General features: G+C 26.6%; 3 protein-coding genes across 3 annotated transcripts; 2 read left to right on the top strand and 1 right to left on the bottom strand.

The window, feature by feature from the left end:
- Positions 1-852: 852 nt before the first annotated feature.
- On the top strand, positions 853-2,715 carry GO595_002684 (bile salt-activated lipase; the record flags this gene model as incomplete). The annotated part of the gene is made up of 1 exon (XM_067915620.1): positions 853-2,715. One exon carries the CDS (start codon positions 853-855, stop codon positions 2,713-2,715), a length of 1,863 nt encoding a protein of 620 aa, XP_067776485.1.
- Positions 2,716-5,430: 2,715 nt separating this feature from the next.
- GO595_002683 (ankyrin repeat domain-containing protein) lies at positions 5,431-6,090 on the top strand (the record flags this gene model as incomplete). The annotated part of the gene is made up of 1 exon (XM_067915619.1): positions 5,431-6,090. The coding sequence occupies one exon, from the start codon at positions 5,431-5,433 to the stop codon at positions 6,088-6,090; it is 660 nt and encodes a 219-aa protein (XP_067776484.1).
- A 578-nt stretch (positions 6,091-6,668) lies between these two features.
- On the bottom strand, positions 6,669-7,934 carry GO595_002682 (vacuolar fusion protein MON1-like B-like; the record flags this gene model as incomplete). Its single annotated transcript, XM_067915618.1, has 1 exon — positions 6,669-7,934. The coding sequence occupies one exon, from the start codon at positions 7,932-7,934 to the stop codon at positions 6,669-6,671; it is 1,266 nt and encodes a 421-aa protein (XP_067776483.1).
- Between the last annotated feature and the right edge of the window lie 10,833 nt (positions 7,935-18,767).

Raw genomic sequence — 18,767 nt, 5'->3', positions numbered from 1 at the left:
ATACTTATAAATTATGATAATTTCTATTAACAAAAAAAATTTTTTTTTCAATATTAATATTTTTCGGCGGTTCTAAACGGTCGATAACGTTTGTTTCCCATCCCAAATTGGCATATACTCACTCTTAGAAATAATTGGCGAAGGTACATTTTCGTATGTGAAGCTTGCATTGTAAAATGAATCAAAGCAACATTATGCCTTTAAATTCTATTTTTTCCATTTTTAATAAGCCGTTTATTTGATTAAACCGTTTATTCAAACAGTCACCCGCAAAAAGCCGAAACATTGACAATGTTTTCTATAAAACCGTTGTCGGGGGTAGCAAAGTTTCCTAAAAAATTCATGTCTACACCCATTCCATCTGCAACACCTCAAGAATCCATCAACTCTGCAAGAGCAAACCAACTGGTAGTTGTTCTTTTTAAACGGAAAAATAATGCAAATAAAAAAAGGATCCTCTCTTTTTGGCAATATTTAATTAATACCTATAAAGACGTTATTTTTTCCATATCAAATTGTACAGCAAATAAAGCTCCTCCAGCACAGTTTAGTATTCAATCAGTCCCAACTTTTTTATTTTTCAAAGATAAAAAAGAAATAGAAAGGTACGAAGGATTTGATGAAAATACAATTGAAACCTTAATTCAAAAATATTTGCACAAACCATCTTCTCCTGATTCAATTATTAATAAATTTTCTGAAATCTGCTTTGGACCTGATTATCCACCACTATCTTACTACGCTAAATGCAAATGGTTTTCTAGTGAAACACGGCTTGTCGAATTTTATTCCAATTTTAAAATTCCAATAACAGTTGTTGATGCATCTGACCCAAAACTTTTAGACAAACTTATGTCTCTCTTAGATGGGGATGTTATTAGTTCTGACTTTGAATGGGCTCAACCATCAATGAATTCCATCAACATCATTGATTCATTTCAATTTGCATCTTCTAAAGGCGTTATAGTTGTTACCGGAAATAGAGGGTATGGAGTTGAGTCCATTAAATTATTTAATCAATCAGCCAAATTTATTGGCAAAGGAATGATGTATGATAAGATCCGATTAAAAAATTTCTTAGGAGTGAACTTCGTTGCTGAAGACATCGAAAAGAGACTTTTGGCACTCGGCTTTACACTTAACTTTAATGAGTTAACAGAAAAGTTCTTATGCAAACCTTGCGCTGAATTTAAGGATAAAAATGTCCAATGTTCAAATTGGAGCAAAAGACCTCTGAGCGTTCAACAGGTGCTTTATGCTGCTCATGATGCATACGCTATTTTACAAATATATAAAATTATTGTAGAAGCACAAGGTGAAGATATTCCGATTCCGCCACAAAATGATAATGATATAACATTTGTTCCACCACAAACTGATAATGATATAACATATGTTCCACCACAAAATAATAATGATATAACATATGTTCCACCACAAAATGATAATGATATAACATTTGTTCCACCACAAAATGATAATGATATAACATATGTTCCACCACAAAATGATAATGATATAACATATGTTCCACCACAAAATGATAATGATATAACATATGTTCCGCCACAAAATGATAATGATATAACATATGTTCCGCCACAAACTGATAATGATATAACATATGTTCCACCACAAAATGATAATGATATAACATATGTTCCACCACAAAATGATAATGATATAACATATGTTCCACCACAAAATGATAATGATATAACATATGTTCCGCCACAAAATGATAATTTTATTCAATATTCATCATACAATGATAATACTAATGAAAATCAATTTCAAATTATACCTCCGTCATATCAAAAGGACGAGGCTGAAGTAAGCGCTATTAAATATGTTCCTCCTCCATCTGGCGGCGATAAATCAGAGCAAAGCGAAACAAATTTCATTTCATCTGAAGCTATTAAAGAAGCAAAAATCTTTACATCAAATGAAAATGAAACAAATACAATTCAAGAAAATGACAATGAAAATAAAGAAATAATAGTAAATCCATCTAATGGAAGCGAAATCATTTCAACAAGCGATAACGAAGCAGAAAATGTTCCAAATGAAAATGAAACAGAAGTTGTTCCAAATGAAACAGAAAATATTCCAAATGAAAATGAAACAGAAGTTGTTCAAAATGAAACAGAAGTTGTTCAAAATGAAACAGAAGTTGTTCCAAATGAAAATGAAACAGAAGTTGTTCCAAATGAAACAGAAAATATTCCAAATGAAACAGAAGTTGTTCCAAATGAAAATGAAACAGAAGTTGTTCCAAATGAAAATGAAACAGAAAATATTCCAAATGAAACAGAAGTTGTTCCAAATGAAAATGAAACAGAAGTTGTTCCAAATGAAACAGAAGTTGTTCAAAATGAAACAGAAGTTGTTCAAAATGAAACAGAAGTTGTTCCAAATGAAAATGAAACAGAAGTTGTTCCAAATGAAAATGAAACAGAAAATATTCCAAATGAAACAGAAGTTGTTCCAAATGAAAATGAAACAGAAGTTGTTCCAAATGAAAATGAAACAGAAGATGTTCAAAATGAAACAGAAAATATTCCAAATGAAACAGAAAATAAAACAGAAGTTGTTCCATCAAATGAAAATGAAACAGAAAATGAAACAGAAGTTGTTCAAAATGAAAATGAAAATATTCCAAATGAAAACGAAGCTGATGCAAACCTCATTCCATCTGAAAATGTTGAAACATAAGAAAAAAGCGTACGCTAATTGACAATATGAAATTACATCATTTGTTTGAACCTTATAAAACATTTTTCATAAAATATTTAATAAAAGTCAAATTTCCAATTTCACAAACATTAAACGAAACGATCGTTTTGAATTGAATAATTTTGTTTTTGAATATGAAATGATCGTCGAATAGAGCCAAAAAGTGAATAAAACCGTTATTCGCAGTTCACAAGTGAAATGAAAAGTGACGGATTTTCAAGTTGGAAAACCCAAAGAGCAAAACATTGTTGCCCAAAGGTAAAACAAGGGTACAGCTGCTGAATGATATGCACGTTGAAAGTGAAAGCAGTAGCTTTGAAGAAATCGATATTGATATTTATTTAGAAAATTTTAGACAATTGATATTTTCAAATAATTTACCAAAAATTTTAAGCGATGCTAAAGACTTAACCGAGCTTTTAGAGTCTGGTGCTTGTGTAAATTGTTCGGATGAAATTCTTGATTTAAATTCACAAGCATTATTTGAATTACTAGAAAATCAATCATCAGATGAATTGCTTTTCATACTGTTAAATCTATTCATTCAGCTTCAAAATCGTTTTCGATATTTTTCCACAATTTCATTTACAAATGGATCATTTAAAATGTTTATTTCACTTTTAAACTCAAGTGATTTCAATGTTGTTTCATCAGCTTTTACTATTCTTCGGAATTATATACCTTTAGATCCACATACCATCTTTACACATGTTCAAAAATATTGTTTTTCTTTTCTTTCTCCAACAGACTTTCCTAAGACACAGCTTTCTCTTCAATTTTTTTGCAGTTTACTTCAATATCCATTTTCAATTACTGATAATGATTTTTCACAATTATTTTCCATACTTTGTTCCTTACAATTTACTTCAGATCCGACAATTTCATCACTTGTTACCACAATTCTATTTCACTCATTAGCCAATTATTATCAATTTTTTCGAAATCATTTTAATTCTTCTTTTGTTAATTTAATCAACAATTTATTTAATTCTGATAACCCGAAGTTATTCGAAATGTTTAATATTTTATTAATTTTAACATCACGCGATGAAATTTTTATACATTTTCTTCAAGAAAATTTCAATTTTCCGATTCTTTTACAATTTTTAATGTTTCCAAACAATGAAATTATTATTCAAACGCTAAAAGTTATATCAAATTTCATTAGTGATAAGAAAGAAGTTGTTAAAATTTTTTTAGATTTAAATGTATTTGATGTTTTGGTTAATATTTTAGAGAGTTCTGTTTTTTCTGTTAAACTTCAAACTATTTTTTGTTTGTTGGAGTTTTTACATGTCGATGATATAAATATAATTGAGTTTATTTTGGGTAATCCTATGATTATTAGTGTAATTTTGGATATAATACCGAATTTGAATAATGACTTTGTTTTGCTTTTTATAAAATGTATTTCATGTGGTATAGATTGTGCTGTCAAATATGAGAAAACTGATTTCGTTTTGGAATGTTTGAATCAAACAAATTTCATAAAATGTATTGAGGAAACAACACAAGAAAGAAATGAAATCGCTGACGAAATATCCGTTTTTATGAGTCATATTATGGTAAGCTTAGATATCAGTTAAATAACTCTTTTTGTGTATAACTTCTAATTTTAAGCATGTGTGTTGATGGAAATGTTTAATTCATTCATTATATTTGTCGAAAATGAATTTAATATATACATTTAACAATAGAAAAGATATATATCATTTTAATAAGACATATGTTCTGTATTTAATGAATATTTTGGTGCTGTTTCAATGATTTTTGTGGAATTTGTTAAATCAAATTGATTGAGAAATTGTTTATATAATATTCAAATGAAATTTTGATATTTCAATTTTAAAATATAAAATATCAAATTATTTAAAGAAACTTTAAATCATGAAAACGAATCAAATGTCAAATTCTTAAAACAAATTATAAAACATAAAAACAAATTTCGAATAATGAAAATATATATAAAATCAATAAAATGGATAACTTCAAAAAATCATTAAAACAAAGTGAAAATTATTTAAATATATTTCAAAAAGTTAAAACTTATTATTTGTACAAATTATTACAGCAAATTATAAATTACTAAAATCGACATAAAATTATTTGAACAAATATCAAATCACCAAAACAAATTTCAAATTATTAAAACAAAATTTAAATTGGTTAAACCAAAATTTTAATATTTAAATAAACTTCGAATCATATAAATGAATATATAAGTTGAATTAACATTAATTCCTTTTTGATTTAAAAGTAATTTTGATATCATTTTTAATTGAAGTTCTGTTCTAAATCATTAAAAAAAAATTTATGACAATAAAACAAGAAAACAAAAACGAAATCATCGAAACAAATTTCAAATTATTAAAATAAACTTCATTAAAAATCCTTCAAATATGCATTTTGACTGCAGCTCTTAAATTATTCAATAGAGCTTAATAAAAAGATTCAATAATTTTTTGACTCATTTTTTGATATATTTTACAAATCTTGAACAACCTCTAGGCTTCATGTTTCCAATGAATGATCAAAAGCCAATTATTGCTTGTTTGAAATTGGCGTTTGAAGCAAGTGCCAAATTCAATTTTTGACAGTCTCCTCAATTATCAGATGTGGTTCCATAACCGCCAAATTGAGCGACTTGAAATTCTATCGCACATTCAAAATTGATATACAAATTTTCACCGCCAAATGCAGCCAAGCGATCCCTCTGTTCCGACGCCCCCTCCTCCACCACCAGCAACTTTGCCACCGTATAGATCTACCGAACCTGAACGTGATGTTTTCAATGCAGCTGCAAAAGATGATCTTAAATTACTTACATATTATATTGAAGATGAAGGAATAAATTCCCGTATTACATCCTCGAAGCCATACCCAATGAATCATATTTCCAAAGGAGATTCACTTTTACATGTTGCTGCTCGGAATAATTCTATTAATGTAATGAAATATCTTGTCGAACAGCAGGAAATTGAACCAACATTACCGAATAACGCAGGTGATACTCCGTTAAACATTGCATGTAAGGAAGGCAAAATGGAAATTATTCAGTATCTTATTGAAGAAAGACATGTTGACATTGAAATTTTAGGCGCCGATTCCCGTACCCCTCTCCATAATGCGTGTTGCTGTTGGAATACCAATGTAGTTCGATATCTTGTTGAAGATTGTGGTGCTGATATACATGCAAAAGACGCAAATGGAAGAACTCCTATTTCCATTGCGTCTACAAATGGTAATGAAAAAACTGTTGTATTCCTTAATACAAAAGTCCCACGTGACAATAAGGAACCAACGAAACCGAAGAAGAAATCTAAATTTAGTCTTTTTTCTCGAAAGAAAAAATGAAACGTATTTGCATAAAAATATAACAATAAGCAAATTAAAGTCTTTTAAAAAAATATTAAACTGGTTGTAAAAATTAGTAGCACTTTTCGATCGGTTTTGATAGAATCACGTTCAAAAAGTGAAACCGATACTGCCGATTTTTTTTAGTTACCCAATATTCAAAAATAAATAGGTAATTATAGTTTAGATCACAAAGATATACCTTATTTTGGGTAAAGGATGGATAAAAAATTATATTGTGCCATAGAATTGAATAAAAATGGAAATGCTCCATTACATTTTATCTGTGAAAAAGTCATTTTCACGATATTTAATATCTTGCGTATTCACAATAAATTTGATAAAAGGAAATTGAATTTGCATTTGTTTCTTGAAGTTGTTTTTTATCGCTTTGTATTTTTTTATTATAACTTTTATATTGTAAATCACTTTTTTGATGAATGATATAATGTTTTGAGAAAAGCCTTCGAAATAACTTATTTTTAGATCACAGCAATATCAGTTATTTCATTTCATTAATTTGATTCCAGACATTTCATAAACATTTAAAAAGCAATTACAAAATCATTTTAACATTTCTAATCCCATTTGAGGGGGTTCAAATCGAACATTGTTCCTCTATTTTCCTCCACATAATCCCTCAACATTTTGATTAATTCCTGAGCTTTTGCTGCTGTTGTTCCTGGTGGTGCGGCCGCAATTATCGTTTCTTCGTTACTATGTACACCGAACACAGTTATTTCCTCATTTGCGAGATAAAACTCTCCATTAATTCCAACACCCTTCAAATATTCATATGTCCAAGCGTAGTTTTTATAAATTGCTTCGGAGAGTTCTGAAATTTGCATAAATGGAGAACAAACTTGTTTTAAGTGCATGCTAGCTACGGCCCAACTTAACACTGTTTCATCTTTAAAAGGTGGAATTGGGTTTAACTTCAGCTTTTGTTTTATAAATTCCGAAGTAATTCCTTCGGCCATTTGAATGCATTCATATTGTGCTTCAATATCTTCGGAAATAAGGATAATTTGGAGGGAATACTCATTCACACCATACGTAAGGATATGGAACATTTGCGTATGTGATGGAAGCCATATTGGCGTCCAGCAGTTCTCATAGGACGCTGGCGGATAAACGTTCGTCGACAGAATTCTGATGTCATCGGTTGTGAGGTGAAACGCGGCGGTTTCAATGGTGAAGAAAACATCACCTTGATAGAAGATGACGGCAGCCGAGACACAGTTAGGGCGCTTGGATTTAACTATCTTGGAGAAGGACTTCCGTTTGTTAGATATGGGTGCCATTGGAATACAATCATGAAAAATAAAAGTGAAAAAATTATCCATCGCATATAATGCAGATGTGAAAAAACGCTCGGAATTCTGGGTTTGACGTTTGATGTCAAAATTAGGACGACGCTTAAGACGTGTTGAAATTTCTGGAGTTAAGATTGAAAATATTTCTAGTTCTAGAACTTGAAGTTCTTTAATAATAAGTGAATCGGGAAGTTGAACTGAGGATACACACGCAAATATGAAAGGAAGTGGAAGATAAAATATAAACATTCTATCTCCTGCAACAATCTTTTGAATTTTTTGTCCTCCATCACGAGTGAGTTGACCAACAAAAGCAACTATTGTACAAACAAGTGGAGTTATGTTGACTTCATTTCCATATCGACAATAAACTGGTCGTGACGCATCTGTTAAAATGAAAAAATGTTTTTTATGATTTGTCCACGAAATATCACGTGGATTTTCACTGAAGCACCTTATTTCTTTTAATTCATCAGTTGATGGAAAGACCTTGGAAGGAAGGATGCTTTGTTGCTTTTCTGCTTCCATCCTTTGACTTTTTTGACTAAGTTTGTTTATAGTTCAAAAGTGTCGTTTTCTCAGGCAACTGTTTTCCACAGAAAAATACCATCGTCATGTTGAAATTCATCTATAATAAATTTTTTTTCGCATTTAATTCGCATAAGAATGATTATTACTAACATTAATACATTTATTGATTTTTTGTTATTCGATTGTATGTATGAGAAATGATTGAAGACAATTTAATTGATTCAAGTGTTACTCATAAAATTATTTCTTTGTATACTTTGCACATTATAAAACAGTAAAAGAAAACATGAAGCTATATTCTCTACGATATAAATTAATAAAAAATGTTTGTGAAAGTCATGAATAACTTTCTAAAAAATAAAGTAAAAAAGGACAAAATCCATATGAAATTATGAAAATAACTCTAAATAATGCTGTCGAAAAACTTCAAAAATTATTGACAATGCTGTTAATCCAACTATTTAATCAACATTTTATGAATGATTTTAAAATCATATATATCATAAACATATACAATTATATACTTTAATGAAATATTGCATGTATATAATATTTATTAGATCTTGATTCATTTTATTGGATTACAAATATTTAATAGTTTATATATCGAATTTAATGATTTTAAGTAATTAAAAACTTATGTTATTATTTAATTTTTATTATTATATTATTTAGCTATCGAATAGTCTTTGCAGGAATTGGTTCATTGTTTCCAAGAACTTTTCACATCTTTCGATTCCATAACCGAATTTTCTTTTCTCGAACAATTCCTTCAATTCCAACTTCTTAATTTGCTTCAGCACATTACAAATTGAAGATGAAAATGCGTCTTTACCTTTTCTTAGTTGTTCTCTTGTAACATTTTCTTCTTTAATATTTTTCAACAACGTTTCGATATAAATTCTTAAAGCGAATTCAAAAGTTTGTATTATTATATAAGAAACTTCTTTTGATTCCACGTTTAACATTGATTGTAAAGTATCAGCAATTTTTTCCATAATTTCGAGTGCTGGGAAATCATTATTAACTTCGACGAAATTGAATAATTTATTTTCGAATTCCAAACAATTATGTAAAATGAACAAATTTAATGATTTCTCATTATGTTTTAGATTGATCATATTAATTTTCCTTAAAGATAAATGAGATTCCTTTAAGAACAACAAACAATTTCTTATTTTAATTTTAACATGTTCAATAATTGCATTAAATATTGCTGGATCTTGCATCGAAAATTGTTCAATATTTGGTGCAATTCGAACAAGTAATTGTGTAATTCGCCATTGGACTTTATAACGTTGCATTTTATCAATTACATCTAAAGGTGTTTCATCACTTAAGAATAATGAAATTTGTTGGAAATGAGTCGCAATGAAATCAAATGGAACATGTGACGTAACGGGTAAAGAACTCATAAATACAAAAATCGTTGACCATAACTCAGAATTATAATTATCATCACATGGTAATGTACGAAACATATCAAAGAATCCAATGTTTTCAAGATAATAAGAATTCGATGAATTCCAACAAACAATTGTTAAGAATTGTAATACATCATTCCCTAATTCAGTAGGGAATAATTTAACAAAAGCATTTATTGTATTCGATGAATTCTTTATCCAGTTTTCACTATTATTAAGTTTAAATGCGATTTCAGATGCTAACATTAAAGCGTTTCTTGACTTTTGATTTAATGAAATATTTAATGACGATTCTAATATATAACAAAACTTTTCATCTAAACTATTGTCTTGATAATCAAATAATGAAAACATTTTACTAAGGACATAAAGACTATAATCTAAAGGTCTTTTTGTAATAAATGATTGAATATCTTTAAGAACAGAACGTGATAATTGTATAGTTGAAGCTTTTTTAGATATGGATAACTCGATTAATTCAAATGCAACTTTAGACGTAGAATCAGGTACTAAATCATTAACTAATACTGGTAATATATATGCAAGTGATTCTTCAATTGATGGTATATATGATATTTTATCAGGATTAGATTTGATTAATAAGACTAATGATGATAAAAGTTGTGTACATGAATCAATTATAGATAAATCAATGTTCATCTTCTTTACTTTCTCAATTAAGTTTTGATCTTCAGGTGAATAACGTTGAACTAAATCACAATCAATATAAAAATCTTCTCCATATTCATTATTGAAGTCGATTTTTATAAATTTGTTCATATCAATTTCAAAACCGACTTTAATTGGTTCAGTTGGCTTAGGCATATATTCATTAAATTGATGGAATAAATTATTAACTGTTTTCTCGGAAATTTCTTCTTTAAATAAGATAAAACATTGAATGAAATAAGCTTTAGATGCAATTGTATTATAATTATTTGTATCTTTTTCTAAAATAGTTGAAATTGAACTCCAAAAATTAGTATTCGATAATATCTTTTGTATTGATTGAGATTTATGATTTAATTGTGAAAACATTTGAAGTAATAAATATGAAATAGATCGAAGTAATTCAGGACTTTCATTTGATATATCAACAAGTTTTTTAGTAGCTATTGATAAAAATGATGAACCAATTTGTCTAACAAAAGAATAAGCAAATGTTAATTGTGTTGAAAGTGTATTAGCTATGAAATTAAGTTCATTAATAGTTTGATCTATATCACCTTTAAATAAATTAGTTTTTATGGATTCAATTAATACTGCTTGTCTTTTATGAGGATAAAATGCATCGACACTTATATCATTAAGTTGATTCGCAATCCTACATAAAGCATCGAGCATTTTAACAGAATAAATACGTAAATTTGATGCAAGTGGATGACTTACTTCTAAGAATGATACAAATGTTGAGAAGAGTGATGAAGCTTCATTATTATCTTGGAAAAATGACTTTGAAAAATAAGACAATTCTTTTTCATATAATAAATTATATGTAATTAAATGAAGCATAAATGATAATGCAGTACAATCAAATTGGATAACATAATTAAGATTATCACCATCAATTCTAATTTCTTCAGATTCAGCAATATCTTTTGTAGAGATATTTAATATCGTTGAAGTATGTTGAATTATTGATGAAAGATTCCTTACGAAACTTTGATTGTTTTGAATAATGGAACAAAATGTATTATCACAATAACAATAATCATATGAAGTTTCTATAAGTTGTGATAATAATTTCCAACGATATGACCTCCTTGAATAACGTGCATATATAGCGTCAATGAAATAATCTTGTGCTATAAAACTTACAAATGATGGAATCTTTATAAACGTTGAATTATATGAGAAATAAAATGATAAAAATACTCGAGCGATCTTAGATAATGATGAAGCTATTATATTATCATTATTCATATAGTTAGAAAACTTAGAGAAATTACTTTGATCAGAAAAAAATGTTGACATTTGTTGTGGATAATATGTAGTAATATAATATAAACATTTGGATGCATATCCACCAAGATTATGTTGTTTAGCTGGTAAGAAATCAAATAAAAATGAAGAAAATGAATTAATAGGATCTTCATCATTACTTCGCTTAAAACTTAATATAAATTGTTGTAAACTTTTATATGGTAAATGTTTGCAAAAATTCTTTGTTAAACGAATTGGATCAGTTGCAGTCGATGGAATATTAGTGGAAATAATTTGCGAATGACTTTCATTAAGTAATGAAAAGAATTTGGTAAATGAATCAGGATGTGTTGAAAGATATTCATAAATTCGTGATGATGATTCATATGTATTTGAGGCATATGAAGCAAATGTTATTAATACGGGAAAATATTCCCCACTAGTAAGATGTGGATTTGAAAATGGATCAAATACATCAGAGATTACTTTATAATTTTCTGGTATATATTCAACTACTTTTGATAAAAGTGGGAGAATACGTTTATTTGTGACGGTTGCCGATAGAGACTTCTGAAAAAGTCGAAGAAATGACCCAAGAAAATAAAACACTTCTTGAATACATTGAAGTAAGACTTCATGATCAAGTAATTTCGCTGATGGCATAATCCACGCGTTTAGAAGAATATCAAAAACATCAAAGTTCTTAAGAAGTTTGGTTACCATTACTGAGCCATTCATGTCAATGTATTGTGCAAAAAGAATAGGTGACATATCTTTGCATTTATCTGTAATTAAATTGACTGCACTTTCTGGAAGTTGAGTTGGTGAAATATCAGGATTATCCCATACTTTATTTAATTGTATCAATTGAAGAATTGCAAAGTAAAGTAATGGATTAAGATATTTTTTGTCTGTGGTTATTGTGAACTTAATAAGATCTGTAATATATTGAGGATTTTTTTTGGCGGCAAGATCATATGAATGTAAAGCAATTAATGTTTCTGGAAAAACAACGTAAGGAAAATCCTTGAGTTGGGCAACAAGTGTTTTTAATGAATTTTTGGAATCCATTGAATCAAGAAATGATTTACAAATTTGATAGTGATAATGTTCTTTATTTTGTGCTGTTAAGCTTATGACTCGAATTAATCGTAATAATGATGCTTTATTCAGTTTTTCAATTTGTTCATTATCATTTGAATTTTCTGTATCTTTTGGAATATTTTTAGTAAAATATGATAAATCTGGAGTGGCTTTAATTAAATCGAATTTTTTTTGATGTTCTTCAGACAATGTGATTTCATTAGTGATTAACTCAATTAAGTCTGAAAACATTTTTAATTCTCGATTCTTCAAGGTTTGTTCGACTTTAGGATGACTAAAAATTATCACTAAATATATTATAATTATGAAATATATGTAAGGGAGTATAGCTCAGTGGGAGAGCGCCACTTTAGCATAGTGGAGGCCTGGGGTTCAATCCCCCATATTTCCAATTTTTTGATTTTTTCCTTCCAGTAATTCTGAACACACTCTCTCAAACATTTTTAACGTACTCTCCTTACTGAGATGGGGTGTTTAAACCTCAGCAACATAATATCCTAGGATTCTCGAAACTTGTTCCCATAAAAACACTCAGGTCAATGGTACGGAATGGTTAGAACATGGGATATTAATTTTAATGACAACCTGATAATTCCAAAATTTGGATTCTATCAAAGCTGACTCTTGTCAAGTTCTTGGCATAAAGATTCCTCAATTTGAGAGGAGGCATTTTCGTACAAATTCTCTATGATTTTTTTAATCTTAGATTTTTTCAAGTAAACCTCAGAAAAATTAACGTACATAATTTTACGATTTGAGTAGACCCTTAATGTGATATTCTTTTTTTTCAAATTCCGAAGACCGCTATGCTCTGGAAATATGGTTGTTTGTATGTTTATATCAACTTTTGTTTTACTTTTCTTTCTAGTGTTTCTTGCGAACATTTGATCTTCAAGTTGATTTTAATGTTATTAGCAATATGTGCTTTATTTCCATTTCTTATTGAGAATGAAGATTTTATGTAGAAGAGGAATCTGAATTAAAATTTTTGTTTGTACTTTATTTTTAATTTTATATTTTTATTTTTTTTCATGAAGTAAATTTCCTATTTCTGTGTAACCTGTTTGATGTGCAATTTGAGTCGCAGTAAAATATTATTAAAACGTATTCCAAATTATTAAAACATATCCAAAATAATTAAAATATATTTCAAATTATTCAAATGAATATCTTTTGTATTAACATCAATTCCTTCTTTATCTAAAAGTAATTTTACTATTTCTATATTATTATTTTTAACTGCTATATGAAGTGCTGTTTCAAATTATTAAAACATATATAAAATTATTATAACATATTCCAAATTATTCAAATGAATATCTTTTGCATTAACATCAATTCCTTTTTGTTCTAAAAGTAATTTTACTATTTCTATATTATTATTTTTAACTGCTATATGAAGTGCTGTTTCAAATTATTAAAACATATATAAAATTATTAAAACATATCCAAAATAATTAAAATATATTTCAAATTATTCAAATGAATATCTTTTGTATTAACATCAATTCCTTCTTTATCTAAAAGTAATTTTACTATTTCTATATTATTATTTTTAACTGCTATATGAAGTGCTGTTTCAAATTATTAAAACATATATAAAATTATTATAACATATCCAAAATTATTCAAATGAATAGTTTTGCATTAACATCAATTCCTTTATCTAAAAGTAATTTTACTATTCCTATATTATTATTTCTAACTGCTATATGAAGTGCTGTTTCAAATTATTAAAACATATTTCAAATTATTAAAACATATTCTAAATTATTAAAACATATTTTAAATTATTAAAACACATATAAAAATATTAAAACATATTTTAAATTATTAAAACATATTTTAAATTATTAAAACATATCCAAAAATATTAAAACATATTCCAAATTATTAAAACATATTACAAATCATTAAAACATATCCAAAAATATTAAAACATATTCCAAATTATTAAAACATATATAAGATTATTAAAACATATATAAAATTATTAAAACATATATCAAATTATTAAAACATATTCTAAATTATTAAAAAATATTCCAAATTATTAAAATATATATAAAATTATTAAAACAAATTTCAAATTATTAAAATGTATTACAAATTATTAAAACATATTTCAAATTATTAAAACATATCCAAAATTATTAAAACATATTTTAAATTATTCAAATGAATAATTTTTGCATTAACATCAATTTCTTTGTCTAAAAGTAATTTTACTATTTCTATATTATTATTTTTAACTGCTATATGAAGTGCTGTTTCAAATTATTAAAACATATTTCAAATTATTAAAACATATTCCAAATTATTCAAATGAATATCTTTTGCATTAACATCAATTCCTTTTTGTTCTAAAAGTAATTTTACTATTTCTATATTATTATTTTTAACTGCTATATGAAGTGCTGTTTCAAATTATTAAAACATATATAAAATTATTATAACATATTCCAAATTATTCAAATGAATAGTTTTTGCATTAACATCAATTCCTTTATCTAAAAGTAATTTTACTATTTCTATATTATTATTTTTAACTGCTATATGAAGTGCTGTTTCAAATTATTAAAACATATTCTAAATTATTAAAACATATCCAAAATTATTAAAACATATTTTAAATTATTAAAAAATATTCCAAATTATTAAAACGTATTACAAATTATTAAAACGTATTACAAATTATTAAAACGTATTACAAATTATTAAAACATACATAAAATTATTAAAACATATTTTAAATCAGTCAAATGAATAGTTTTTGCATTAACATCAATTCCTTTATCTAAAAGTAATTTTACTATTTCTATATTATTATTTTTAGCTGCTATATAAAGTGCTGTTTCAAATTATTAAAACATATTCCAAATTATTAAAACATATTTCAAAAAATTCAAATGAATATTTATTGCATTAACATCAATTCCTTTATCTAAAAGGAATTTTACTATTTCTATATTATTATTTCTAACTGCTATATGAAATGCTGTATTAAATTTTATAATAAAAATTTAAATCATATTTTAAAATATCAAATCGTTTTAATAAAATTTCAATAAAATTTTCAAACACTTCTCTTTAAATTAATATATTTATGTTTAATAAGGTAGTCAAGAAATTCTTCCTTAATAGAAATCTCTGAAATCTCTAAAAAATCTAGTGAAATTTTATTATTTCCGAGGAAATATAAAAAAAATAAAAATATTTCCTGTTTTAATAGAATTAATGATATGAATCTTATTGATATTCATTCCTTCTTCTTTTAAAAATGAAAGAAGATTAAAATTATCATGTAAAATACATTCTTTCCCTAATTCTTCTAAATTATTATCAGGATTAATTTTATTTTCATAAATATATTTAAAGATATTATTTCGATGAAACATAATTGCTGTTTCATAATCATCTTCAAATGTCGAATGATTTTGTTCACATAAATGAATGATTTCTTCATTTCCACCTGCAACTGCATATTTACCTGTGTTTATTACATTTGCTCCATTCATAAGTAAATATTTAAAACATTTAACCGAAGAAAAAAATGCTGCATAATCAATGAATGTAACATTTGGTTTGTTAATAAATGAATGTCTTTCATAAAGTGATGGTTCAATTATTTGATTAAAATTAAAATTTGTTTGTGATGATATTTCTTGAAGTTTTTCGACTTCATCATTACGAATTATTGTTGCAATTTTATTTGGATTGTGCCCATTCTTAACATATTTCTTATGAAGTTCAAAATTTTCAGAAAGATCTTTGAAATTATTTTCATTTTTGAATATAAGCCTTTGAGATTGCAGTTTTATGAATTCTTCTTCTGAAACATAATGTATATAAAAAGGTTTATTTTTATTTTGAATAATTTTTGGTTCTATTAATTTGCTTTCAATCATTTTTTCAAGAAGATAATTTGATTCTTCGTTATTAATTGATAATAAAAATTGAGTAACAACATTAATTAAGGTATTATTTGATTTTATTTCTGCTTTCTGTAAATATTTGATACACAATTTTTCAAATCCTTTTGAAACAAAATATGAATAAATAATTCTGCTAATAATATGAAGGAATGAAATTGGAAATTTTTGAGAAAAGTATTGAAAAGAAGATTCGACTGATTGATCAATATTTTCCTCATTTAAATCGAAAATAATTCTCTCAATAGCTTGCAATATTTGAAGGTTTTCATTGTATTTGATAATCGCTTGACTTTGATTTCCCCCCACTTAAAATAATGTATGGGCGACCGTTTTTGCCGTGGTACCTCAGAAAATTTTACAGGTAATCTCTCGTTATATTTTTATTGAATTAATGATTATATCTGGTGAATAAACAACATTTATTGATCTAATGCAAATGTTCGATAATCAAGTAATATCGATATCCACAAATGTCAACTTGATATATTTTAATATACAATATTATCTATTTATTTTCATAAATTTATTTTTATGTCATAATTGCACGTATTTTTTGTTCAGTTATATAAAACATCACATTTTAAAACATACCAACAAATGATTGATGATGAATGCAACGATATCCATTATTCAATCTATCTCGTCATAATATTCATAATTTTCAGAAACAAATTTATATTGTATCGTATATGTCATTTTATATTATCATAGAATATTTTGGGCAAGATTATTTATATTGAAACACAATTGAATAGGCAAATTTTTTATTTGCATGATTTACGAAATCAAAAAATCCGATACGTTCAATTTTTTTCAAATCGAGAAGTGCCAATCGACACACCGTGTTCAAACAATGATCACTTTTATTCTCAAAAAATGTTTATGTTAAATAACAACGCATTTATTTATTATAGATTTTCAATTAAACACAATTTCTTTATTTTTATTTTGTATTATCTTTTTCTGTTTTCTTAATTGCATGTTTCATTAGTTTTTCCAAATATTTATAATCTGGTATTTTATCATATCTAAGCTTCTTTAAATAAAAGTATATTTCATCAAATTCAAATGGAAGTCCACTACATATTTTCATAGAAGGAATAAATTCCTTTGCTCTTTGAATCTGTTTTCTATTCATCTTTTTATCCCATGGGAGTTTTCCTTTTGCAATCTCAATTAGAGAATAAAACCATGATAATAAATCATCTCTTGGTGAGTATCTTATCCCATGGTGTATATTAATTGAAGCATAAAGTGATGTTCCATGAAACCCTGTATGATATAAATATGGACGAATTTTGTTATTTCTTTCTAAATATTTTTCTGTGAGACCAAAATCAACAAGCATAATATGTTGTTCAGAATCTTGATTAATTAAGAAATTAGATGGTTTTATATCACGATGTACAAACCCTTTTTTATGTAATGCTTCAATAGCATGAAGCATTTCTAATCCAATTTTTGTAGCAAGATTTATAGGGAATTTTTTCTTGTTACTTTCTCTTTGAATTTTATGAAGAGAAGGCCCATAAAGTTCCATGACATAATATATAAAGTCATCACCAACACCGTCATCAATTAAATGTGGAAAGTAAGGGCAATCATTCAATTCGTACAAAACACGAATTTCATTTGTTAAACCTTTCTTTTTTGCATTCATATATTCAATCTTCATTGCATACTTTTGATTATCATTTTGATCAAAAACAGAATAAACAGCACCATACCCTCCTTCACCAACTTTTTTATCAATTATATAATGAGAAATTACTTCTCCTGATTTTATTTCTCTTCTCTGCATTAAATGTGATTTGAACAAATCATTTTAAGCTTATCAAAATTGAATCGCGTTCATAACAGAATTTTTAGTGGGTAGTATTGAAATATTCAATCGAATTTTGTTGGCATACTCAACATTTCGATGATTTATAACCGCTTTCTGTTGCAAAATGTATGATTATAGAAAAAATTTACTGGCACCAATGAGGGCAAAAGTGCTTTTTAAACTTGTTTGAAAATTTACGTCACACAACTTTAGTGATGATTTACACAAGAATGTTATTAGGTATTAAAAATTTCACAGACATTAATGCTTTTATTTAAATCTCTAAAAAATAAACAAACAAAATAAGAATTCCCTATATTATGCTCTCTTCTGCATCATTTGAAGCAACCACCATTAAGTTCAAAGGATCTCTATGGTCATTAGGTTGTCTGAACAAATCATTTACATTCATTTCTGATATATAATTATAAGCAGATTCCAAAAGATTTTTTGCAAATTCGAGATGAGAAGAAAATTTCAAATTTCTTATCGCCTCCAACAAAGAACACACAGATTCATAATTCGCAGGATAAGAATTAGCCACAACAGATATAAAAAGAGCAAAAATATCATCGAAAGATAAATTACTTTTTTCATTTTTAGCTCCTGAAAACATCGA

The sequence above is a fragment of the Histomonas meleagridis genome, assembly GCF_020186115.1.
Source record: "Histomonas meleagridis strain 2922-C6/04-10x chromosome Unknown contig_20, whole genome shotgun sequence".
Classification (NCBI taxonomy): Eukaryota; Parabasalia; order Tritrichomonadida; family Dientamoebidae; genus Histomonas; species Histomonas meleagridis.
Note: the sequence above shows the minus strand (reverse complement) of the source record. Positions and strands in the feature narration are given on the sequence as shown.